The 26237-nt window shown below is 45.4% G+C and overlaps 1 protein-coding gene across 1 annotated transcript in view; it reads right to left on the bottom strand.

Moving 5' to 3' along the window:
* Positions 1-26237, bottom strand: part of Tbc1d8-9 (TBC1 domain family member 8/9) — a 65819-nt gene that overhangs the window by 23326 nt on the left and 16256 nt on the right. The window contains exons 8-19 of the mRNA XM_084604231.1: positions 25590-25666; positions 23905-24030; positions 22310-22442; positions 20998-21108; positions 17366-17454; positions 14876-14919; positions 13155-13284; positions 8130-8238; positions 7140-7340; positions 3827-3962; positions 3019-3130; positions 2208-2268 (exon numbers count right to left, since the gene is read on the bottom strand). Of these exons, the coding sequence (XP_084460357.1) occupies positions 2208-2268; positions 3019-3130; positions 3827-3962; positions 7140-7340; positions 8130-8238; positions 13155-13284; positions 14876-14919; positions 17366-17454; positions 20998-21108; positions 22310-22442; positions 23905-24030; positions 25590-25666 (1329 nt within the window). The remainder of the gene's footprint in view (positions 1-2207; positions 2269-3018; positions 3131-3826; positions 3963-7139; positions 7341-8129; positions 8239-13154; positions 13285-14875; positions 14920-17365; positions 17455-20997; positions 21109-22309; positions 22443-23904; positions 24031-25589; positions 25667-26237) is intronic.

Here is a 26237-nt window from a genome sequence, read left to right as displayed (position 1 = left end):
GCGTATCACTACGCGCTCGTTCTGTGGCCGAGTGGTTCCTGCGGAAATGGGCTTTATTCTGAGCATACACGTTTGCAATAACTTGCTTCGCATGCCTAGACATCTTCGCAGTGCGGATCTTATAAAAAAAAATGCGCACTGAAGAACCATTTTCTCAAAAAGAAATGTGCAGTTCGGAGGGCACAGCCAGCGCCATCTAGTGGTACAGCTGGCAAGGTTGCAGGCAGCGAAAACGCGGCACGAACAAAAACGTCATAAAAAACATACAAATTCACTGAATCCGACTCTTTCTCCCTAAAAACGGGGCTTTTTATGAAGTTGATGGCAAGTGTAAGATGTATTAAGCTTGCAGACAAAGCAACTATTATTTTCTCTCGTCAAGAGCAGGCACTATTTTTCATCGCGGATGCGGAGAGCCCAAACAAGAGCTGTAGCTTTGGCAGTGTTGCACTTGATGTATGAAACGGAGTATAGAGTGGCGCATCATCAGAATTACGTATAAAGAAAAAAAAAGATTGCAAACGCAAGAACGACCAGCAGTGGTGCATCTATATCTTCAAATGAGCAACCAATGTGCCGAAGCACGTCAAAGTGCTGCATGAACTAAGTTGATAACGTGCAATTTTAAATGATGTGCAACCCATCCTGCTTTGAGAGCAAACGTGCACGCACCTCAACAAGCATTGCCGGGATGCCTAAACGATGAGTTGAGTTGTGAGTGATGATTGCTGGTCTCTGGACCTTCATTCCCGGTGGTTTTTTTTTCAATCTGTTATTTGCCCTCACCTTTTCGTACTTTTGTTCTCGATTTGCTCGTGTCATTAATTTAAAAACCAGTGTGTTGGCAATACAGCAACAACTCACTCTGCTCAACTTCGAGGTGCCCAAGGAGACGGTTCATACAAATGAAAGTTCACTGAACTGAATGCTTACGACAATATGGAACAGTGCAGGGCACAGCATACTGAATCAAACTCGTCAAATTCAATTGACGGAGTTAGTACATCTTCGATATGTACAAAGAGTATAACAGTCATGCTACTGCCTATCTTGTTTTGAAAAAACAATATACAATTTTCATTTGCACCAGTACTCTTGAGGTGAAAGAAGTAACAAAGCTGTCCACCAAGTCTGTTTTCGTGCACATCCTCCAGTGCAGTTTGCTATTGTTGCTGAGAGGTGAAGCCTTGCAATAGTGTGTCAGCACTTCTGTCGTCACAATAGTTCTTTCCTGCTTCTACCAATAGGGCAGCAGCATTCCCGCCTTGGCACACCTCAAGACAAAAGGCGATAAAAACAAGCCCTCGCTCGAGCACCAGACCGAACTTGGTTCTTTGATTCAGCGGTTTCGGACTCTGGCGAGTGCGCTAGTGGTTACTGGAACTTCGCTGCCACGTCTTGTGCATCTATGAAAGCAGTGTGAGCGAGAGAACGAGCTGGGTAAACAGTGCAGTTTGAATTTTTTTTTAACCGGTGCCAATATATAAACAAATTAACGAGCATCACTGCCAGCACTGCCACTAAAGGCCTTCATATACTGGATGACATCGTTGTCCGCACTTGTCACTGCATTAATTACGACTTAGAATACACAGGGCTGACGTGACACCTGCCAATAAAGTGCTCCGCCATCACCCCTTCTGCCGAACAGCTTCTGCTGGCCGTCGTGCAAAATGGAGCCAGCGCAATTCTTCACCGCATGCACAAACTGAAGATGTTTAATGCGTTATCCATATGAGAGACTAGTCAGGCCTGCACCAATTCACCATAAGATGTGAATAGTCGCATAATCGGAGGTCACATTATCAATGATAATATGACCTACGATTATTCCATTCCATTGTACTAAGATCGTCTGACAATGCTATGCCGCTACCTGCGTGAAAGTTTTGCCTCACAGTTATAGGCAGTCATGTGAATTGCAATGCACGTAAAAAATCTGATTTGCACCAGTCTTGCAGAGCTATATACAAGTATCTTAGCAGTTTGCATAACAGCAGAGAGTCAAGCGTTTCCCGCCCAAACCATGCACCAAAACAATTTAGAATATTCTTCGTGGCAAAGCGACGTTTGCCCCACGGTCGGAAAACTACACTGACTTCACCAACGGCTGCACATCCACTTAGGGCACCTATGGCATCCTGCCTCATATGAATACAGGACACCCGAACAAATGCATGAGTGCAGGCTGAGCTGAAGAACCTCACCTTGGCACCATCGTAGAAGAAGCAGTCAACAATGTTGACTGCCGACTCAAATGGGATCACACTGCACAAGAAAGAAAAGAAGCGAAAAAGAAAAATGAGCGAGACTCTCCTCTGACAGCCACGGACGTTAGACGACATGACCAGCCTGCTCCATGCTCACACTCACATTTAGACAGGTGCAGAGATGGGTGCAGAGACTATGGTGAACAAATGGATGAAAATCAGGCCAAACATTAGCCTCACCAGATAACGGCTCTCGACCAAAACTGGTGTAGTTTTTTTTCGCATTCCTATAACTACACACAAGCTGCAGCCTGTGTTCTGTGCAGCAGTCGAGGCTGCTTTGTAGGATGCTTTCTGCAAGGCTACAGCCATCCATGCCGTTGCTTCCGGGGTGCTGCAAAACGGGTGCGAGAGCTGCAAACATGTGCACAGTGCCTCGCACAGTCCTTCCATTCATCTTTATCTTCCACCACGTTGTTGAAGAGTGCAAAAAAAAAAAAGAAAGCACAGATCTTGGTATGAATGTTCGGCATGCCATCACGTCACTTGTGTATAGTGGTGAAAGCCCAACACTTGCTGTCTGAGTGAGTATCGCTTAGTGGCGCAGAGTTTGATGCATTTGTTTGACAGCCAATCACATTTGATAAAGTAAAGTAAAGGTTGCGCTCGTTCGTTAAAACATGTGATGGACGTGGAAATTGTTCTGCAGGTCAGAAGTATTCTGCGAGCGAAGACCGGCGGGGTTAGAGTTATAGTTGTGAAATGCATCGTGCATGAAGAGCATTTAGCGGTGTCTCCTCCTGCCCACCTGAGGAAGATGGTGAGAAACCAGGAGAGGGAGATCATGGAGAGTACGCCCAGTGAGTCCAGCTTGCTGTAGAGCTCCGGAATGTGGTCCTTGGCCAGGTCCTCCAGCACACCTGCACATTGCACATCCACGGTCAGTCATCCGACTGCGACAGCAAGCCACGCCAGTTGTGCGATTGCACATTATTTCAAGACAACGAACACTCTGGCAGCCTCAAGGCAATTCATGTGAAAGACACCGGGACTTCTTATGCACATACAGCACTAGACTGTTGCCATAGATAGGAGAAGGAGTATCCCATAGCTCTTTAATATTACCAGTTGCAAAACATCCCATAGGACCCATATATAAAAAAAAAACGGCAGTTTTGATTGGCCAAAATTCAATCATTCACAAATAGTGGTGGTGGCCGCACCCATTAACGAAAGCTATACCTAAGTTGCAAACATTCAGACTATTAATAAATGTACAACAGCGGGGAAAATAACATCAGTTGAAGAGTTGCAGTGGCAAAATCTCTTAGAACAGCCGTAGAGTTAATTAAGATGAACAAGAAGAAAGGAAAAAAAAAAAAAATAGTGATTTCCAGAAGGCAATGACAGCAATAGCAGAAAGCTTCTACTGACCGCCTCTAGATGGCAAGACAATTCATAGCCACCCAAAAAGTGCGTACTACAACTAGCCACTTTTTGAAGCAGTTTCTGAACTGGCATGATACAAAAAGCTCTCGGTGTATCCAGGGGGTAAGCGTTTTTCTCCCTCTATGCACCAAGGGCCGGAGGGGTGTGGAGAGAATGAATGGAGTCACCTTGATCAATGAGAGCACCGACCACCTTGGTGTTGTAGTAGTCAGGCAGCAGCCGCTCGCACAGCGCCACGAGCAGCCAGAAGGCCTCCTCCTCAGAGGCATACAAGAGCAGCACCGAGGCCACGATGTTCATCGCCTGTGCAAAGGGTGCAGTTTTATTTGGTTTGGTTTGGTTTTTGAGGTACAGACAAAAAACCCAAAACAACAATATAGGACAGGAAAGAGAATAAGCACTAGATAGAAACAGCGCCTATATTAGCGTCGTGCAGTTCACCCTTCGTGACTGAAACGAAGGCACCCAGAGAGCAGCTGATACCAAGACTCAATTTCCTCCATCTCCCAGAACCGTTTTTACATTCAGGTTTTGAGGTAGTATATTTTAGATAAAAACAACAACACTAAGAAGCAACAATAACATTCGAACTTCATTATTTTGAATTTCTGATTCAAGATTCAAACTGCGCTGCTTCGTCTCGTCATACTCCACTGAAGTAAACACATTGTCATGCAGTGGTGATAATGCCGAAATCAACGGATTACAAGATCGGTCGCACTTAAATGAACTCTTTATTGGGTGGATTTGCGCCCTCAAAATAACTGAACAGCTCGGCAGCAAACGAGCTCAAAGCAGCAAAAGCAGCAACGCGCTCGCTGGTCGTCGCCGGCCGCACTCGTCGATGTTCAATTTAAAGGTGGCGAAGAAACCTGTAGATAAAGTCGTAAGCAGTGACTAGCATAACCTGGAACACTGCCGAAACACACGCGAGTGGGTGGAATCTTTGAGATACATCTCACGCACCTTGTGCGACAAAGAAAACAATAAAGCTGTCTATGAACAAACAATACAGAATCGATCTGTGCGCTACAGTCACACTGATAAAGCCGCATGCCAGCGGCCGTCAAAGAAGAGAAAGCAAAGATTTGAATGGTTCGCAGCAGTATAAACCACCTTATTAGTAATTAGGAATGTGAATCTGTTTCCCTGCTGATACCATATTTACTTGATTGTAAGCACCCAGTTTTTTCTTCATGATTGTGATGGCAAAAGTGAGAGGGAAAGCTTAGATTCGAAAAACCTAAACTGAAGTCCCCTCGCAATTTTTTTTTTTTTTTGCAGCTATATTTTGACGAGACTGGCGCATAAAAAAATTTATTTGGCAAAAGTTAGCAAACACCTTCGGTAAACGAGATTATAGCTTGCTTAAACTTCAAGCTCCAGGCAGCCCTCTACAAACTCATTCCCGACTTCCATTAGGACTCTCGAACAACTGACACCAAACCAAGCAGCGCGCGCTTGCGATGCCCGTGAGACCTGCTGAGCACTGCTGGTACCAGGCCCATGTGACAACACGCGAGTTGTCAGGGTGACTTTTGGCCGATTTTCAGCATTTTACGCCGCCATCTGTCAGGTAGTGCGGGAACATAGCAACACTTGGGTCGGAGATTCGCCACGAACGCCGCGCCACCTCGGGACTCTTGAGAGCTCCCGTCCAACGACAAAGTGACCGCGCTTAGTGGCCTTGGATGCATGCTCTTCCTTGCAAAAAAGGGGATGCTTAGATTCGCTTGCATGCTTTTTTTCAAAAAAGAAGTTGTCGTGACAATAGGGGGGATGCTTAAAGTCATTTGTGAAAATACGGTAATTCAAACTATCTACCATCTCACCCTCGTGCCTGGGTGGTCTGGACATATGGCTAACCAAGCCAAACACCCACAAGGCTGCGCCGCTACTTCAGAACAATTAGAGAGGCCAGGGACGCTGGAGAGGTTCTCTAGGCAGCGGTGGAACTAGTTGCGTGACCTCCGAGAATTGTATCGAACTATTGCTTGTTATAAAAATAGACTTGAACGTTGAGCTAGTTGGTCACACATCTCTTGGAAGAAGGCAGCAGAGCAGGTAACAACACAAAACATAAGAAGCGTTGTCCTTGTGTTTGTGAGTGCTTCTTATTTTTTGTGTTGTTACCTGCTCTGCTGCCTTTTTCCAAGAGATATTGCTTGTTGTTGCCGACCTCGAAGGCTTCCTCAGCTTGCTGCGTCTGTCTTTGTTGCCGAGCCATGGACGAGATAACCAGCGCCAAAATACAGCACACCACATGCATCACAGCGTCGCCACCCCATTCAGAAACCATGGTTATGGGTGAAACTGTGCCACGTACGAAACAAATGTACTGCAGCTTTCAATGATGTCCGCTGCTTGCCTTTGACACAGTTTTCAAGTTTCCTCTGCATCATGCTGCATGCATTTGTGAGCAGCAGTCAGTTGATGCCAGTTCATTCTCAGAACAGGGTACCGGCGGAAACCACTGCCATTAGTTCAGTGGTTCATGACTCGGGGTCTGAAGGCTGTCAAATCGGGCAACATACGATACCAGGCCCACGCCAGTAACAAACTGGATTCCAAGGGAAGGAAAGCATAGCAGGGGGCAGCAGAAAGTTTAGGTGGGCGGATAAGGTTAAGAAGTTTGCAGGGGTCCAGTGGATGCGGCTAGCACAGGACCGGGTTAATTGGAGGAATATGGGAGAGGCCTTCGCCCTGCAGCAGGTATAGTAAGGCTGATGATGATGATAATGATGACAACTAGCCTGGCTACTTTTGTTTTTTGACCTGAACGGATGAGCAACCTCTGTGCCTCGCAAGTGTGAATTCGCAAGCCATGGAGTTTATGGAATCAGTTGGTCAAAAAGTGGCAGTCGTGAAACAGCCACACGCTGTTTGATCTTTCAGCCTTGTGACCATGCTCAAAGGTTGCTTAACCCTAGGTGTCCCGAAAATATAATAATCCACTACTGCCTCCCTGTTGGCCCATATGTAAATGCCAGACGTTACATCTGATGAACCTTACCGTTTCCCCAATTCAGCACTTAGTACTTCCTTGGAAGGTTGTTCATGAAGAGAGAGAGAAAAGTAAAAAACAGACATAAAACACATCTTCATGGGGAGTGCCCACATACAGGAGATAGCAAGACACAGTAGGGGAACTGCATGAAGCAGAAAAAAAAAAGCAGATGACAAACACAAGCGGAAAAGAAGACGATGTGCCATCGCAGCGCCACGAAGCAGACGACAACCATGGCAAAGCAGATGACCACCACAAAGGAGAATGCATCAGCACTGCAGATCCCAGAACTGCTAAAGTGGCAGCGTAGGCAGGTTGCTGACTGTACCAGCCATACTTCTGCCAAACTCTAGCGCCACCTGGCAGATGTCCCACAAAGCTTGCTTTGATGCACCAAAACAGAGTCCCAGCGGAGTTGGTGCTCCTGTCTATCTTACTCTGTGAGCGAGGAGGCAGAATTTTTCCGTACATACCTGGCAGTACCCGATGGCTGGGTTTCGCCAGGCATAGGCATTGAGCAGCCGCCTTAGGGCCCCGATCCCCTGTGGGCTCTGAAAGGCCGGGTGCTCGGGCAGCGACCGGTGCAGGTCACGCTCAATCTCCTCGCTCGTGACACTACGCTTGCCTAGGCTCTCAGACACCGCTCGCCGGTAGTAGCCGGGGTGGGTCTCCAGCTGCAGGGAAGTAGACAGCACTGATTGCGTGCTTGTGTTATATGGCATACCCTATGGAGGGGGATGCAGTTCAAGTGTGAATGACACAGGTGTGAGGCGGTCCAGGCAGAATTTGTGGAGCAAGCCCTTAGGCAGGCAATGCATCAATCCCTCAATAAAGCCCTCGGCACAGTTAAGAATAAAAAGAACCTTTGTGTGCGTGTTCAGGTCACAATGGTCATAAATGTTATGTGTGAAAATAAATCACAGAAGCTAAATTTCCGTGACAGAGAAGAAATGCACTTGCGATTCTGAAGAAAACACAGAAATGCAAGTGCAACCGAAATACATCTTCATCAATAAATACAGTAGAATCGCGACAAATAAAAATTGGTTAAATAGAATTGTCGCTTAAACAAAACGAAAGCTTCAGACTTGGTTTTGTGCTAAAGAAAGCATGTCCTGTGCCCTTCGCAACTTGCAAGTGTGAATGGACCTGTGTTGAGATGACAAAGACAAGACCAGCAGCAATTGAAATTTTGCAACGAGTGACCAACCGGCTTCCAACAAGAAAGATTGCCCAGTCTTGTCACTCCAAGGTGTAAATTAAAGTACAGCCGCCCAAATCTTTAACTGGAACATGTAATGGCAGCCTTCTCTGAGCTCCTGCGCCTTAGGGTGGATAAAACTTGCTGGAAAGTCAAGATTAAGGAAGGGGTGTAAATTAAGGTACGTCCCCTCTGTAGCAGTGTTTAAATAAATGAGGGAAGGTGGGGGTGAGGAGGAGCAGACGACAAGAGGGAGACTCACTTCGTGTATGGCCCCAGAGTAGATCATCCAGAGCTCGCCTCGCAGGCTGTCTGGGATGCCCGCCAACACCAGCTCCTGGGCATTGCTGGTGCGATACGTGCACATGCCCCTGCATAACACACGAGAACGCCACAAGAGGCTCAGGTCAGCCGACAAGTGGCAGTCAAGAAGGCGACATTTTTTAAAGGGCCACTGTCCAGGGAAGGCCCTTTTAAGCAAAGGCGCACAGTGTTTCGATCAGGTACCGGAGATAGTCTGTGCAAAATGCTACAGTGACACGCGCGCCGCAAAGCATCGAAAATACAATTCTAAGCTCTCTCATGCTCTCCTCCGGGAAGCCAGTTTCCCCGTTTCCTGCGCTGGCCCGACGGGCCACGATAATGACGTACGTACCGCGAACGACGTCCATTGGTCCGTCTCGCTGACTGACGAGAGAAGGATAGGTGTCTACCGCTCGCTGCGCGCTTTTCCCTCGCCACGGCCAGACTGAATCCAGCGGCGCGCGCTGCCTCGGCCGTTTTTTTTTTTTTGCCCGCGCTCGCGGAGTGCCATGCCCCACCTCCCGCCAAACGCGGAGGAGGAAGGGGAATTTGTCTTGCGGAGGCTAGACGACCTCGGGCAGGAGAGTGAAAAACCTTTGCGACGGAATGGAAGGAGAGAAGCATGACAGAATCGGGTGATTGCGGTGGCTGTAACTGCGTTATTAGTTACTCTTTTCAAAAACATTTTGCGGCCTCGCGTTCTAGGGATGAAGTCTCACAGTCACCGCGGAAGAAAATATTTTCGACCGGAGGGTGGACAGTGGGCCTTTAAGGAGCCCACAGCTTATTGGCCTACATTCACAACACTGCTTGGATGCCATCAAGTCGATGATCACTGTCCCAAAAGGAACGAAATGCGCTCAGCTCAAAAACAGGAAGCGTGAATCTGAGAAGTTGGATTTCAGTGAACACAAGCTCAGAACAAATTACATGCTCTCAAGTAAACATGAAACAATATATGGGTCGACATTATAAATCTTTCTCCCATCAAAAATGCTGATGCGGAAATAGGCTGATTTGATTATTCTGCACGGGTGAACCTACATTCTGTTTCATTCAGTTCGCATCTAAAACGAAACTAACGGGGAACGCAAAAAATTTAGTTGGAAGCGAAATCTCACTGAGGTGAAATCAGCCCAAAAACAGTCAGATTGGACTACAAAGTCCAGAAATATAATTTACTCCCAGAAAGTTGGTCAGCTGCCTCATCTTTTTTTTTTTTTTCTTTTTTTGCTATTAGCGACACGGTGATATTTTCATGCTCAGTGAGGAGCAATTGTATCGCAGTGTCGCCATGGTGGGCACCAATAAAACGGCATCATGTCAAATGCATCCACCGCATTTTGTGCAGATGGTGGTGCTACAAGATGTGGGTTGACCGCACAGATGGGCGGCATTATGTTTATTTTATTGTTGGATGCCATTTTAAAAAGCACTGCTCCAATTGGCAAAATTTCGTTGAAGCAGAAGCGCCAAAAAAAAAATGGTTTGCTGTGGCAAGAAGTTTGTCCCATTGCATTCTATGGCGAGCTGACAAGGAAATGGAAATATTTCATCGAAGTGGTGTTTGTTGTGAGTAGGTTCGACTGTACTACACATATGAATGCCCATTTTCTGCCCAGCAAGCCCGCACTACCACATACGGCGGAACCTCGGACAGCTCTCACTGTAAATTTCCTCCATTTCCACGGCAGCTCAAACTTCCACAAAAACACCTGCTTCGCCAACATCACACAACCTCTCTTGTACGGAAGTCCGCACTCTCCTTCGTCAAAAACATGTTTTCTTTGTGGAAGTCCCCAAGTGCATAACACCCAGGTGTCTGAAGAAAGCGCATCTTCTTCGCACATACTGGCATCTGGATCACCCTCATCGGCTTGGCTCTTTGCGAATTTCGAGTCTACTTTCATGCCTCTATTCCTCCTCACCATGTGTGCATCAACGTGAAACATAACCTCACACTAAGCACAGACAGATCTGTTCCACCAGTCACTGCTTTCTGCCCACAAATCTAAACAATGTAAACATAGATCTAAATAATGGCCGCCCTTTTGAAACTCAACTGATGCAGAATCGCTTTATGAAAGGACCTTGCCCTATATAGCACACATCGAGCACTACAATATCAATTTATATTTCCAAATTAAAATTGCAATTTAATTACAATTTTACTTTGCCATTGAAAATTGCATAAAGCCACTGAGGTACTATCTAGTGGAGAAACCCTATTACTTTGACTGTAGTACCCCACGTGACATGTCAGCAAAATATCGCTGATTTTTGTAAGTGCACACTGTTCTTTTTTCTTCTAAGAGTGCTTGTCATGGTCTATTATATTTTGCGCTCTCTCCAGTGCGCCCTTAAATAAAAATCACCTCTCCTTTAGCACCACGAGAGGCATGCTTTCAGGTTTTGCCACTAGATGGCGCCACAGTGTTTGGAATTCTGTGAATGAAGCGATGGCAGTGCGCTTTAAAAATTTTGTCGACGAGGCGTGCATTATTGTGCCATTACAGCCTTGAGTGTAAAACTGAAAAGGACGTTACTCTAAGCAAAAGGTGTCTAATTACTGTCTGGCGAGTGAAATTTATATTTGTTTTCAGCACATCTTTTCTGTTGACCACCAGTTGTCGTCGCGGTCGCTGCTCATGGTTTCCAGCATCGGACTACATAAAAACGAGCACATGCATCAATTGAAAAATTCTCGATAGAAGTTTCCAAAGCGTTTCTACCAAAACAGCTTTGGAAATGAACATTTTAGACATCAATCTCTCCATTGCGCCGAAAGAAATTCCAGTGTTCTGTCCTTAAACACTTTCCCGTCTGCGCCTATTCCCATCGATAGTCCGCTATTGATGGTTTCATGATTCGAATTTTCCCGCTTTCGAAGCACTTCTTGACAAGCGGCGTCCTCCAATAGAGGAGCCCTTCTTTCAGTTTTGCTTCTGGTTTTATTTTTTCTGCCGTGCCGTACCCGTCCAGATGGTCTCTGGTGTCACGTGATCAGCGCTCCTTGTTTACATCATGGCATCGACTTCGTGTGCTCCTACTACGCGGAAATGGGCGTTTCTGCGGAAGCTGAAGCATCAGAAAGCTCGTTTTCGGATGCGAACAGCAGCAGTGATGGCTCGAAAGACAAATTCAGCTCTTCAGACTTTAACACTGACAGCGAAACTGCGTCAAACCAAACCGGAACGTCGACAGTCATGCCTCGACAAGTTTTGCGTTCGCTCCCCAAACATTTTCGCTTCTCCTGCGCGCTGATCGGAAGAGATCACTGTTCTGAAGGTCACAACTGTTATCTGCACGGTGATGTCTTTTGGGTAGTATTACTTGCCGCCGGCAGCGCAGGGAGTCGTGTTTTCTGCTAGAGAACAGTCAGGGTGAATACTGTACACAGAAAGCTAGGATTTGCTGCAATGTTGCATTGGTCCTTGTAAAAAACGTATATTTTAAAAAATTTTTGTTTTATTTGTACAGTAAAAGCTCGTTAATTCAAATTCCACGGGGCCGCCAGGCCAGTTCGAATTAACCAAAATTCGAACTAATGAAAGTGAGCAAAAATGAAGGCGTTTGATGCCCGGAGGGCACGAAAAACATTTATTTAGCAAAAAAGTCTGTTATCATCTTCTGCTTCTCTCTGAGGGCTACCGTACTCACTCGGTCTTCTAGCATGCGAATGCGACGCAGGGAGTCTTCTTTGGCTTCTCCAGACAACACCCGGAAGACAAGATTATGTCTGTCTCTAAAGCGGTGAAACCATCCTTCGGAGGCGACAAAATCTTCCACATTCAAGCGCAGGGCGAAATCGGCCGCCTTCGCCATGATAATTGGGCCGCTCAGTGGAATGTCAGCGCTTCTCATTTCTTTCACCCACGTGATCACAGCGGTCTCAATTTCCGGATACTTGGCTAACCGAAGCCTTTTTCTGTTGCTGGCGAAATCTTCGGCTTCATAGGTATCCTCGATGGCCTTCCTATTTCGGACGTACGTCGACAACGTGCTTGGTGGAATCCCGTGCTTTTTCGCGATTTCCACTTTGCTGGCCTTCCGTTCATCCACCTCGCGTAAAATAGCCACTTTCTCCTTCACCGTCTTGGCACAGTATTTCCCACGCGAACACATCTCGCGGACACAAGCTCACAACAAGCGGCGTGCAAAACGAGGGCTCACGAAATGCAACACGAAACCGTGGTCGATAACACTAAAACGTCGTTCCTCGAAGGAGTCGCGGCAGGAAAGACTGTTTAGTACTTGTTCCAGCACCCTAAGGCGCCCCGATGGTTGTGCCATCTATCGTTCTGCCGTGAAAGCTTCCAACGATGGTTTTTAACAGCGCCGCTTGGCGGCGCGCAGTTCGAATTATGGGTGGCGGCGCCAATTTTTGAGTGAATTAACGAGCTGTTACGCGCATAGACTTCTATGCACTGCGGACCGGACCACGATGACTATTTCGAATTATCCAAAATTTCAAATTAACGAGTTGTGAATTAACGAGCTTTCACTGTATCACGATACTTCTATGCTTTTGAGTGTTTTTTTTTAACTACAATTTTTTGCTAATCTTTTTTCATCGCTTATTCAATAAATATGCTGCCACTAATACCACTGTGAAGAGGAATTCCTCCTTTACAATTTGTTACTAGACACCCCTGTACCAAGCAAATTTTGTTATAGAAATAAAAGATATTAATGACATCCCCTAAAAACCGCCCCTTTTCCCACGTACAAGAAAGCGTTAATAAGGGTTTGCAAACGCGCTGCTTCTATACTCTTCCGGAAATGCAGTGAGGACTTTGCCTGAGCCCCTGCTTCACACACTACCCGAGGTCATTCCATATCATGCCTTTCGTTACTCATTATGATATGTTCAGAACGAAGGGAAGCTAATGAAAGGTGCATAACAAGCACAGATGCCCCTCGGGTGCGAAAGTACACAGCGAAAAGTCACGAGTGTGAAACAAGAGAACGAAGTGCTTCCCACCTCCCGTATTCAGCGAAGTGCTCTTCCCAGAGCTTCTCCTTCTTAGTCTCTGCTTCCTGTGCTTCTGGCGACCGCGGAAGCTCGAAGCGCGCCGCCAGCGACGGCTCTGGCTCCCACGATGCCGAGGAACCTGTGGAGACATTAAACGGTGAAACATGGAGCACCGGACGCATTGATCTTCACAAGATCATCAGAACATCCAATTTGGTGTCGACATCAATCAGGTTAAACACACTGGTAATAACGCACCACTGCACAGCTCTTCAACTCGCGGACAGGACAGTATTAAAGGTTAGGTAATGCTGACTGCACGCAATTAATTAAACATGGAAGCTAACATACACGACACCACTGGAAATGCTAAGCTCTGCCTTTTGAGAGTAATGCTGCAACAGTGCTAATGGCTTCCACCTTTGGCTCCATCTGCGGATGCTGCTTTGCATATAACGCACTTTGTCGCTACCTTAATCCCTAATCCTTTATAATTTGCCTGTATTATCCCACACATGTTGCCATATACAGCTGAACCCCGTTGGGTTCTCCATTTAGTGGAGCTTCCTATCACGAACCCCCGTAGGTGTTGCATCCACTAGTCCGAAGAATATAGTGAAAATTGTCTATTACGTTGCCTATCAGTATGAGCGACAAATCATCTGGTAAATGCAAAAAAAGTGCTCAGCTGGTGCCGCTGACATAAACAAGTCATTGTGCCTAGAAAGCAAGATATAGCCAAGCCAAGACCAAAACAAATGACATAAAAACAGAAGTGGTTCTGCTCTGGCGAGGGCAAATAAACTGCTTTGATTGCTATTCAACCAATTTCCTGTCCACTCAGAAATGCCTCGTTTGCTTTTCATTTATTTTTCGTCCAAGTAGCGGCATTCATAGACTTGTTACAGCCGCTGTTACCCTTTGCCAAACAAGCATAAATTTCGGAGGGATATTTCTGCTGGTGATGTTTTATAGGTTTATAGCACCTCGGTGCTAGAAGTGCCAGGTCTTGTAGTGTTACCAGACACATAGTTTAGTTGCGAATCGCAAGTGGCGGTGCCATGTCACATCGCGATCGCACTTTGCAATCGCTGCACATCTGCCATGAGGCACTTGGCCAGATTTTGAAACTGGGATAGGCTGTGTTGAACATTATCAATGCAGCCATGAAGCAGACCAAGATTTAGAGCTATTTCAGCAGCAAATAAATGTAAGAAAGTTGCGAGGTGTGGTCATTGTGGTGGTCCACTAAGCAACTGCAATATGGTGACATGATATACCCTTCTTCTTTGTGTACTTTAGCTGTAGACGTGGCATCCTGCTTATACGGGACCTCTCATCTAAGAGACAAAAACTGCTCCCCAGTGCATGTCCCTTATAAAGGGGTTCAAGTCATTAGCTACCACATTATCTGAAAAGCCCTACTTCAAACAAGCCATACAGGTCTATGTACCTGCATAGCCTAGGGGTGGACTGAAAGGTCCTGAGATCAATACCCTTATTAATCTCCCACATCAGAGGAGCAGCCCAGAGCTGCCAACCCTCGGCGATGCTATGTAGGCTCATGAAGTCATACAATCCGCCGATCAATATGTTAACTATTTCCTGCCAGAGGTATGCCCATGATTTTTCTGCACAATGGGGCCTTTGACAGTGTCACATTTAAACTTGCAAGGAGAAGCTACAAAGAGACCGCGGAGCCAGAGAGGACCAACCCCAAGAAAGCTTACTTGAAGATGCGAGCGAAGTGCTGTCATCCTCTGGGCACGGAATTCTACACGTGGAAAGAAAAAAAGAAGACAATAAATATAAGACATCATTCCCTCACTAGTCAGCACTGCTGTGGACAATGAAAAGCTTGCACGTCCACTACGGAAACTTAAAATGATACGAGACAGCTACTGTGCTGAAAGGGCGGAAGAGCAAAAAGCAGTTGTTATATTTCGAATCAAAGAAATCTACCATTAGGCACACTGCTATTAACTAACTGACTAATGCCAAACTATCGACACAGCTCTTAAGTAAATGAAGTAACTGAACACAGCAGCTATTGCTCACAATTCTACGAAAAAAGATAAATGCTGCAGCTTAGCTCGGCTAAGCCTGGTTATGCAAGCAAAAGCATCGTTATGATTGATTATGCTGTGTTGATAAGCCAGATTAGACCCATGTGAACAACCTAGTTTACAGACTGGAAGCTGAATTAAGCATGGTCAGATAAGGTTTGCAGAGGTATAACTCCCCCACGTCTGTCTGCGAACCTCAAGGCGACCACAGCCGGGTCTAGACGACATGAAGGTAAAGGGAGAAGTCCTGGGAGGTGAGCCAGATGGCGGAGGGAAAGGGTTAGCAGAGGATTGGAAGGCTGTGTGGCATTTCATCAAGCAATGTTAAATATTTGTGGAGGTATGTACTGGTACAAACGAAATTTGGCAGGTGTGTGAAGAATAAGAAGCCGCACCCGAGGTCAAGGTCATTTGACACGCACACGGCGGAACTCGCCCGACCGGGCCTTTAGCTTCGCTTTTTTAGCTTAGCTTAGCTTTAGCTTCGAAATTGCGGATTTCAGTACTTCTCGTAGAATGTGTGTCAGCAACCAAAATACATTTTTATGAAAATGCCATTTATTGAGATCAAAAAGGCATGGTAGAATGGACAAAATGTGACAAAGTCCGTTTTCTAGATACTCTGGAAACAGTTTTAATACAAAGTCCTTCAAGTCAGCACACAGAACATAATATCGCAGTTTCTGCAGAAACAATGCCTTAGACGAACTTAATTCGTCTTGCTGGATGAATTCACAAAATTATTTGATGATTGGTAGCATACTTATGGTAAGAATTCAAGCACACCTTACGAATAGGTTCATCTTTACTTTGTCTGTGCTCACACAACGTCCTGCGCTATTGAATTATCCAAGAAAATAACCCCTCGAAAAATTTCTCTCACGAATGCGCCTTCTGATTTCTGAGGGAGGATGTTATATGTCCTTTCATTTTCTAGAACAGCTCAGTCTAGATGCCAATCTGTCCGTGCACTTTGTGGGAAAGTATATACTCAAGCGATGTTCATAAACAGGACGCGGATTATTCGAGTAAATATGACATTTCCTGCAGGAAATTCTGAAATGAGTCATCTCAAACATGACAACAAGGGCCAGGGTAGGGTGGGGAGGGATTATAAGGGCCCTCTTAATTATTTTTGAACCAGGCTCTAGATAGATAGATGGATTTATTGAAAGGAAAGGCAGAGAGATTGGCCGGAATAATTCAAATCTGGCCTGCTACTCTGCACTGGGGAAGGGGAAAGAGAGAAGAAAGAAGATCATGATGAGTGACGATGTGGAAGAAGGCATATGAAATATATATACAGGCACAGTAGCTTGCTTTACAAGCACGAATTAAGTCCGCTGGCGCACAAAAAACGGCGAAGAGCACTCACTGCCCAGACACTCTTCCCCTTGTCCTGCCAAGCACCCAGCAGCAGTTCCTCTGACAGAGGCCTCTTCTCCAAACGCTTTAAGGAAGCGGCTAGCAGACTTCTTTTGCATGCACACACTGGGCACACCAATAACCCACAGTCTAACCAGGCTCTAATACCTGTTAATCCTGCCCTGATGGGACGAGTCACAATACAGACATCTATTGAAAGCTGCATTACAGTACATGCACGAATATAATGCAAGCACCTTGCTCACCAGGCTAATGAACTGTAAGGACAGGCCAACTTTTTGACAACCTTGGGCTGTCATGAATGGGAAGGCATCAAGCATGCAATAAACACACACACAAACCAAATATATACACGTGTGCGTGCACACACAACACACACACACAGCAAATTATGGGTCTTAATGCCATGGGTCTTAATGCCAGTAATTCCATCTGCTTCTCATTATGAAAGTAAGCATCAAATGAAAATCTCAAATCTGTCCTAGACATGGTTTACTCTGTAATGAGCTATAACCAAGTGGCTAACATTAGCAGAAGCACACATAAGTATCAAAACGTCAGTCTCAAAACCCAATGTTGCTCCTGGAAACAGCACGTCAGAAACTAAGTGAAGGCCATGGGCTCACTCTAAGTGCGAACGAAGACCCTGATTTATTATTCTCAATAGACACCGCAAGCTAGAGACGTTTCGTTGTGAGAAAACTTAGCTGTGCAGTAAAACAGATATTCGAAGAAAAAAAAAGGGTGTAGAGACTGTCGTGAGCGTACTCTTTGGGTTGGGGAATCTTGGCGAGGAGCTCAGAAATCTTCTCGATGAGGAACTCCCGGCCCTCAACTTGAGCAAACAGGAAGTTCACCTGGAACAAAAAGAAGAGGTCGTCCCCTATAAGAAGGAGCAACAGCAAAGGCCACAGATTCAAAACAAAATCAGACAGCACCACTGCACCAGCCTTCTTTCCAAAGTTTTAACCTGCGCTCTTTTTCTCTACATGGCAAAAGCTGCAGAGTACGCAATTAAATTACAGTTTGTTCAGATTACGCCAGTTACCTAACCGGACAGACAAGCCTGACAGGAAAATACAAAGAACAGTAGTGAATGTTGAGGTTTATCTCCCTGAATGACATAAGGGCAAAGCGAGATGCCACAGTGGGGGCTCCGGACCCATTTCAAACACCAGGGGTTGTTCTAAGTGCACTGACATCGCCAAGTACACAGGTATATTTTTGTGATTTTTATCATCAGAATGCACAAGATGAATCTTACTTTGTGCTCAGGCAGCTTAGAGTGCAAATCGGAGATTCGGTCTGTCGAGAATGAATGCTGCTCGGGATGGTCAATCATACCATTCAAGCCAATGCAGCTTGTGTCCAAGTCGCAAGTTACCTGTTATAACTACAGTATCCTATTGTAGCAGAAATTTGGTTCCTCAGAGTTCTAGCAAATTCACAACGAGAGGCTCGGAGAAAGAAACAGATTAAAAGTGGTAGCGCCGTTTCTGAAGCCGAGTGAAAGGACAACAGTGACCTTTGACCTTTGAATTGTGTGCTGCAAATGTGAGGTTGTACATGGTGAGAAAAATATCTCGATGACCTGCATACTCCCTAATGGAGATGCACCGTCCTGGCTGTTCACTGAACGATCGCATGAACTTGCCCAGCACTGGACGAATAGAAGGTTGCCATTATGTACTACACACCTTTCAACTGCTGAAGTAAAGGTTTTGAAACATTCCCCCCCTCCCTGGGACTGTTCTAGGCTGGTCACACTGGGAAGAGAGGTCGCACCGCCACATCCACCCTGCACGAGTCAGGTGCCCACAACACCCCAGCGAGCAATTGGAAATGTCCTCACTGGAGGCAGAAACAGCCTAGGCAGCACAAACCATGGGCCAATACAGTTAAATCTTGTTACAAGATACACTCGATTATAAGAGACATTTGAAAATGGTTTGGTTGGTTTTCCTATGTCTGCCATGTTAACAACAATGCATACAAGAGACTTGGTTACAAGAGACACTCTGTTACTAAGGGCACCTTTTTCAGGTCCCTAGACTAAAATCTTCACTATTTAGAAGAGACACAACCCAGGTGTGCTCATGCAATGCAGCTGAAGCATGCCAACTTGTACATGATGCACTTCAGATTCCCTTAGTTAAATTCTATTCCATATCAGCATCCTTCTTGTTGTATATGTCAGCAACTGAGAAGGAGTGCTTCCCCATGACTGGAAAGTCAAAACGAACCCGTTGTTTCAGCCACTGGCATCGCATTACTGTCACCTGTGAAGCAGATCAAAATGCATGAATGACATCCAGCATTTTTAACTCCTCGCTGTTAAAATCTGATCACAAGATGCAAGCTCAGAATCCTGACGTCATTCTCTTTGCAGACAATGCTTCTTGCAGCACCAAAGTTCTCGTGCTTAAAGCCACAAGTTATTTTTTCCCTTCAAACTCCCCACCCCACCTTCAACAAATAGACAAAGGCATTATGCACTCATTCAAGTTGCTGCACAAAACAAGGTTGGTAGAACGTCTGTTGCTCGACAGGCAGCGAGACTGAACAATAGTAATTGATGCGAAGTTTGCTGTTCAGGTGATTTCAGGTGTCTGGAATGGCCTGAGAAGTGAAGCTGTGAAAAACTGTTTCAGACAAGCAGGCTTTAAATGTAGTGACATGCTGTAACAGGGCCCATATATGGATACTGTGGAAAGCTTCCTTGAATATGAAGCTTGGGCGAGCATCTAAGAGACTGCTGAGGTACCAGAATCGTTTCAGGAATTCGTATCTGCAGATGTGGCTCTTGTGTGCTCCCGAAGAGCTTACAGACTGCGCAATTTTCACGCAAGTAAATGGCACATGTGCCATAGAGGATGACTACGAGGACATTTCAGAGGAAAAGTGTCAGCATCTGAGGGTGACAAGCATGTAAGAGTGCTTCAAAGCTATCAGAGCAACAGGAAGGCTTGCAAAGTGAAGCAATTTACCTCCAGAATTTGGGAAGGAATTCACTCTGCACTCACAAAAATACATACTTGTATGAGTTAATTAATTAATAACTTAGTTAAGCTTTCCTGAACAATTTCCTGTTAATGCGTGTGAATGCATTTATATGCTGGTTTGCAGTAAACTGACCAACACAGTGCTTTTAGAATTTTTGGTTACAAGAGACCTTGCTTACAAGAGACATCTTTTTCGGGTCCCTTGAGTGCCTCTTGTAACGAGGTTTTACTGTATTGGTTCTTTGTTGGCAATGTCAGGGCCTACATAGGAACAGTGCATTGCCAATATTGACCAGTTGGTTGGTCCTGCATGGGAGGCTCTTGCCACATCTCCCTTCATTTTCTGATGAAGCTATGGCCATCAAAAAAAAAGACATTTCGTTGTTGTAGATAACACTAATACTATGCCTGTGGTGGGGCAACCCTCCAACAATCACAAGCGGTCTCTGCAACAAGAGGAGGCATTTCTGGTGCCGGTGCACAACTAGCCCTTGTGACCGCTTAGAAACGCCCCGATGTGAAAAAGGAGTGATCAATGCTTGCCGAGTCCAGTCGTCCACGCGCAAGGTGTGCACAGGAGTTCCCCATCAAATCTGATCAAAGACCATAAGGTTGGCAGCTTATATCCCTTTATACAGTCGGCTTGCTACAACTTCGACTCAAGGGCATTCGAAAATTTGTAAAATTTTATGGAGTGCTTGAATGAAAGGAAGGCTTTTTAGAAAAATACACTGGGCGGTGATAAGGCCAAACAATATGTTTTGAATAACAAAAAGTTTGGATTAAGTGTGCTCGGCTTAATGAGAGCCTAGTGTAATTTGTGACGATGATTAAAAAAATGTAAAAGAATGCAATCCTGAATGCTGGTGTAGAGTATTCCCTGCTTCTACATAATTTTGACTTCTGATACTGAACTTGAAAAGAAGTGCTATGGTTAGGCTCGAGAAAAAGGCTCAAGCCCCCTCAGGTAGTGGCGCTGACCGATTGTCAAGATGTTGCAGGTAATCCCATTTCAAGGATGAGTCTGCCCACCCCTTCTAATGTCAAACAAGTCATCTGTAATGTCCCCTCTAATGACATTAGAGGTGTCTAATGTCATCTCTAATGTCAAATTGAGACACCGCGAAATATGGTCAGCTCCCTTTGCTTAAGGGCCCTTTTCGGTGGGTATTCGCTGCTACATTCTTGATTTGTATTCAATTATGCGAACAGGAGGCGAGAGGTCAACACGGCACATACCATCACGCTCACTCAGTGCGACTTGTAACAAGCAAGCTTGCTGACAAACAAAGCGGTAGGAGCCCACTAGTTGTGCAGAGTTATGCACACACAGAACATAGAACGAATTTATATTGAAGTGCAAATTGTGCAAACGTCGTGGCCACCGCAACAGCGTACCTTGTTCCGGGTGGTGAGCAGAAGAGCGTTGGAGAGCGAGTGGTGGCTGTCCACCTTCTCCGTCACCTGGAGCAGGCGCAGTGGAATCACCAGGCACACCAGGTTCTTCACCTGCGCCACCCAGCATGCGCGGAAGCTCTGTTGGTACTGGTGCATTCACTCAAATGGCAACTATGCTGCAATGCTTTTGCGGCAACAATGAAGCACAGGTACTGAACACTGGTCCTCGAGGCGAAGTAACAAGCATGTATTATCACGCCTTCCACTGACTCCCCTAGCTCACACTTTAACTTGTGGCTAGAGACAAACATGCCCGATGTTCTGTCAAGTTCTTCAATGTCAGTGAGAGAATTAGTGAAAAAAACCTCGAGCGTGGCCTCTACTGCAGAAAAACAAGTCCACCCAGTTATCTGGACTGTCATCACCACCCTTGTGATCTACAATGCCAGGCTCATCGTGGTGCTTCCTTCAGCTCTTTCCACCAGAAGATGGAGACACCAATAAGGCTGGCATATTTGGTTCGTGACATCGTCTACTTGTATGCAATCAATGACTAAAGTGAAAAAGAAGAAATGGCCAGCACAAGGGATGAGTTCAAGAACACTGTTTGCTGGAAACCCTGCATTTGTAGCATCCACATAATCTCTCAGCATGCTTCTGACAGGCAACCACACCGGACGCACGCACACAACTGTGGTCTTTCGTCAATGCCACATGAAGTGCGAAACAGAAATCACAGAGGGCACTGGATTAAGCACGGTCAGGCAAAGTTTACAGTGGCATAACTTCCCCATGGCTGTCTGCAGACCTCAAGGCTACCACAGCCGGGTCTAGATGTAACATGAAGGTGCCGAGGGCCTCCATTGATCATGTAAAGCATGATGTCACACTCTGTACTGCTATGTCAACCTCTGTTCCCTGGCGTATCGTCGGTAACATAACTTCGGACTGTCACATGGGCTGTGACATCACGCCCCCATACAGGGGAACCCCATAATGTGTGACAACGTTGGACACTGGATTTCTGCTCCAACGAGGCTTGGAGCTGCTGTATATAAACACATTTGGAGCTTCTATATAACGAGCTCATAGTGCCTTCACAAGGGAAAGTATGATCGCATTCTGAACCCCAAGCAAAACATGGCATTACCAATAGCATCATGCCTGAGATTTGCGACAAAGACAGTGAGTGAGAAATGGCTTCTTCTGTCGTCCCTCCCGAGGGCCACTCTGTGTGGAACTTTTCGACCACCGATATCGAGAGTAATCAATTAAACACTCAATCTGCACCCAAAACGGGGAGTCTCCTCACCCTGCTCTCAAAGCAGATGTAGTTTGGCGACAGGTAGAGCTTGCCACGGACGGTGTGCTTGTTGTACGGCGTCCACAGGCAGCATTCCATGCTGCCATCAAGTCTCTCATCCAGTGGCAGACGAAATGTGGTGCTGTGAGCAGATGTCGGAGTAAGACATCGCACGCCGACGGCAAACCATTGAGAGTTATAGTTTGGTTATGCTTTGCAGCCTCTGCATAGGACTGTGTCACTATGGAGCTGTCTAGAACAGCAATTTGTCAGATTAGAATTACCAAGCAGTTTTCTCGTGACTGCAACCATTATTTTCTTTGTTTTTTTTTCCAGTTTCCTCAGTGTCTCAACTGCTGTAAGCAGCTTTCGTTCATTTCATTGCCCTGGCATTGTTCTCTGATGCGGTGAAAATACCTGCAGCAACTTCACAATGCAATCTAACAACAACAGGCAAAAACAAAAAAGTAAACCGAAATTAAACAGTTACATCCCCTACAGCTCCTAGCTGGAAAACTGCATGAAAATATATGCAGAAAAAGCAAATAGGTATTTTATTTCCGTGGTATACTAGAAACTTACACGAGAAAATTGAAGATATTATTTTATATTCAGTACTATATTTGCCACTGTTTACTCAGCTGTCCATTTGCACACAACACCAATAATTCACTTCTTGAGACCAGATGAACCATAGTGTTGAGAGCCATAGTGCGGACCTGACGTCTCTCTCAATCGCAGTGGGCAAACTCCCATGCGTTGCTGCAAAGCAGTAGGAACCGCGTACAAGTGCTGCAAAACATGAGCCTCGCGACTGCCAATTTTTTAAGGTTTTAACATGCTTTGAACAAAACATACAAGAGCGCAAAGCCCTTCACCAGGTGCAGACAGACTGCAGCCAGATTGAATGATCTGGTACCGAAAACAAGATACCAATTATAGAAAAAAACAAACCAAAAAAAAACAATGACAGTACCCTGGCTGCCAGCAGCTGCGTTTCGATGGAGGCGAAACGAAGTGTGCTGTGCAGTGTCAGTGCACGTTAAAGATCCCCAGGTGGTCGAAATTACTCCAAACCCCTCCACTATGGCAGCCCTTTCTCCCTCTCCACTTTCACTTCCAACCTTCCTCCCTTCCCTTACAGGGCGGTTCAGGTGTCTGTCGAAACAAGTGTGACAGATACTGAGGCTTTCCTTCTCTGCGAATCAATTATTATTATTATTATTATTATTATTATTATTATTATTATTATTATTATTATTATTATTATTATTATTATGACAGGAGTATTTTAGGTTGTCAGGTAAAAACTCGCCACAGTGAGCCAGGCAATGAGGAACACCATAGTGGAGCACTCCAGATTAATTTGGATCACCTGGGATTCTTTACCACGCACTGACATTGCACAGCACATGGGCTCTTTTTTTTTTTTTTTTGTATTTAGCTTTCATCGAAAAACGGCCGCCATGGTTAGGATTAAATAACCTTCGATCTTAGGATCAGCAGTCGAATAAACTATCTGGTCAGTTACCGCGGCAGGTATTCCCCGCAGTAAAAAAAAAAAACCTACTTAACGCCGCGCCAGAAGCAAATCTGCCCCTCACCGATAGGCTTCGCTCTGAGCCCTGGCGTCCAGGTCCCTCTTGAGCAGGGGCAGCTTCTTGGGTGCGTTGCGGCTGAGTTTCCTCGAGAGCTGCTCGTCCGCCTCAAACGTCTCCTCCGAAATGAGTCTGCAGAGGCAAAGAAAATTGTCAGATTGCCTAGCTGCAGTTTCTAAACCATACACACTACTCTCGAGCCACTCGGGTGGCCTGCTTGAACGGACAGAAGGTGCAGAAAGGTGGACCAGACACGTTGTTTAAACCAACCCACTCAGATGGAATCAAACCGACTAGCCCTGAACCGTGCCATTCCATACAATTCTGACAGCAGCTCAACAGGGACCCCTTTTCAGGATGCGCGTTATGCAACTCCAACACCTGTTCAGCACAGAGAATATGAAGACAGAACTTCCACACAGCTGCCGCCATGGCGGGACGTGTTGACTGATCAGTATGCTAATGTCAATATATTATAAAAATTTAACTTCCAGAGGCTCCCAATTTGAGGTGACATGCTCTGTAAAACAAACTAACAAGAAATGCTGACAACCAGAAAGAGAAGGACAGTGAAAACGGTGCAGGCAAGCAGTTTGTTTAGCACATGACACCTTCTCCAAGTTGTTCAACAACTGTCAATGTCAAGTATAGCTAAAAGCAAGGTGCTTTTCAGATTTTTCAGGTTAACTCATTTGATGGTTTAACTATTTTGAAAAAACCTTCCAAGATGGTCAAACTTTTACCTTGATTTTGAATAAACAAAATGAGAACAAATAGAAAAAGAAGAGGATGAAATTGGAGAAAGTATTATGGGGGAAAGTCAGGGACAGAAGGAAAGGGAAAAAATGTTCACTACTCCTTAAGAGTGTCGTTAGAGCTAAAAATGATGAAACGGAGCTCATCGTCCAAGGATGAGCTATCATCTCCAAAAAAATAACCAGCTGCCATTCAATTCAGGCTCAGCGTATGGAGAAAAATCTGTATCAGAAGAGGCACCGTTGTCATCTGTGTCAAGAAGAAGCGTGTGCGGCCATAACACCATGTCACCAGGCATTTTAGCTACTCAGAGGAAACTCGGAAAACCCAGAAAACAACAATAATACCCTGTGAGCATCGGTAATAAACAAAGTACAGTGCAAACAAAGATAGAAATTAACTTTTGCGAGCCTCAGTTGTGATCACACTGAAAAGCTGAAACCACAAAACTATATCGTCATGGTTAAAATTCAGAACCGGTTCTCTTTCCCCCCAGCAAGAGGGCGAGCAAGTTTTCCAATGCTTCTTGCAGGTCCCGATAGGCTGTAGCATCTGCCAATAAGAACGTATCTTTAGTTGGATGCGAAATTTAAAACAGAGTATCGGGACCGCCCCCTAACAGCAAAAATAAAGCAGGATCGAAATCCATTCTTTACAACTCAAACGAAGACAAGTTTCCTCGCGAAAATGTTGGGTAGTTAGCCAAGGGTTGCCCCTTTCTTAATATTTAAACCGGTGCTTTGAAGAAACATCTCTTGTAACTTCCACCACGGATAACAACTACTCAGAACATGATAAAGCACCATCATACTAAGTTTCCAAAGGCTCTCAAACTGTCTGCACATTTTTAGAAGCAGTAAGGCTTCTTGCTCGAATGTGTTACTGCTTCGAACAGTTCTTTTTACCAAGGGACCGCAGTGAACATACAAACTTACTGTCTCATGGCAAGGTTGGCCAGCTGTTCCATGAGTGCGAACGTCTCCACTATGTTGGTGAACATAGAAAAATAGTGCTGGAAAAAAAAAAGAGAGAGAGAGAGAGAGAAAAGGTCAAACTGTGTCAGTCTCACGATAACTCAAATCTAAAAAGTCGCTCCTTCCCATTACCAGGGCCTCCTCATGTACTATGTTACTCGTGACAGACTGCGCGGGAAAGAATCGAATAGTCCCACGACCCGGCTTTCTAATGTCTGCGCAGCTAGGTTTGATGTCCCAAAGTGAGGAAAAAAAATATAGACGCTGCTTTTCACTTCTCGTGGTGTGACATGGTCCATAGGGTCACGAAGAGTCGGACACGACTGAACTGAACTTTCACTTCTCTTAAATAACTAACAGCTCAAACCTTACTCCCAAAGGAGCAATGTTCCCTCGAACAACTGCTCTTTTTTTTTTTCCCTCCATATCTAGGTTTACGTTTTTTTCTTCCAGGTATGGTCCTATAACAGCTGAGCAGGAAAGCGAAGGGTGACAAAAATCGCACATTTATCTGGTGCCAGGGCAAGCTTGCATTTGACTGTTCTGTCTTGCCTAGGCTACACATATTCCATCACAAATAACTAGAACTATATTCCTCACAAACTCTTC

Source organism: Amblyomma maculatum, chromosome 5 (genome assembly GCF_055883805.1).
Source record: "Amblyomma maculatum isolate TAMU_Amacu chromosome 5, ASM5588380v1, whole genome shotgun sequence".
In the NCBI taxonomy this organism is placed as follows: Eukaryota; Metazoa; Arthropoda; class Arachnida; order Ixodida; family Ixodidae; genus Amblyomma; species Amblyomma maculatum.
This window is presented reverse-complemented; position numbering and strand designations above follow the sequence as displayed.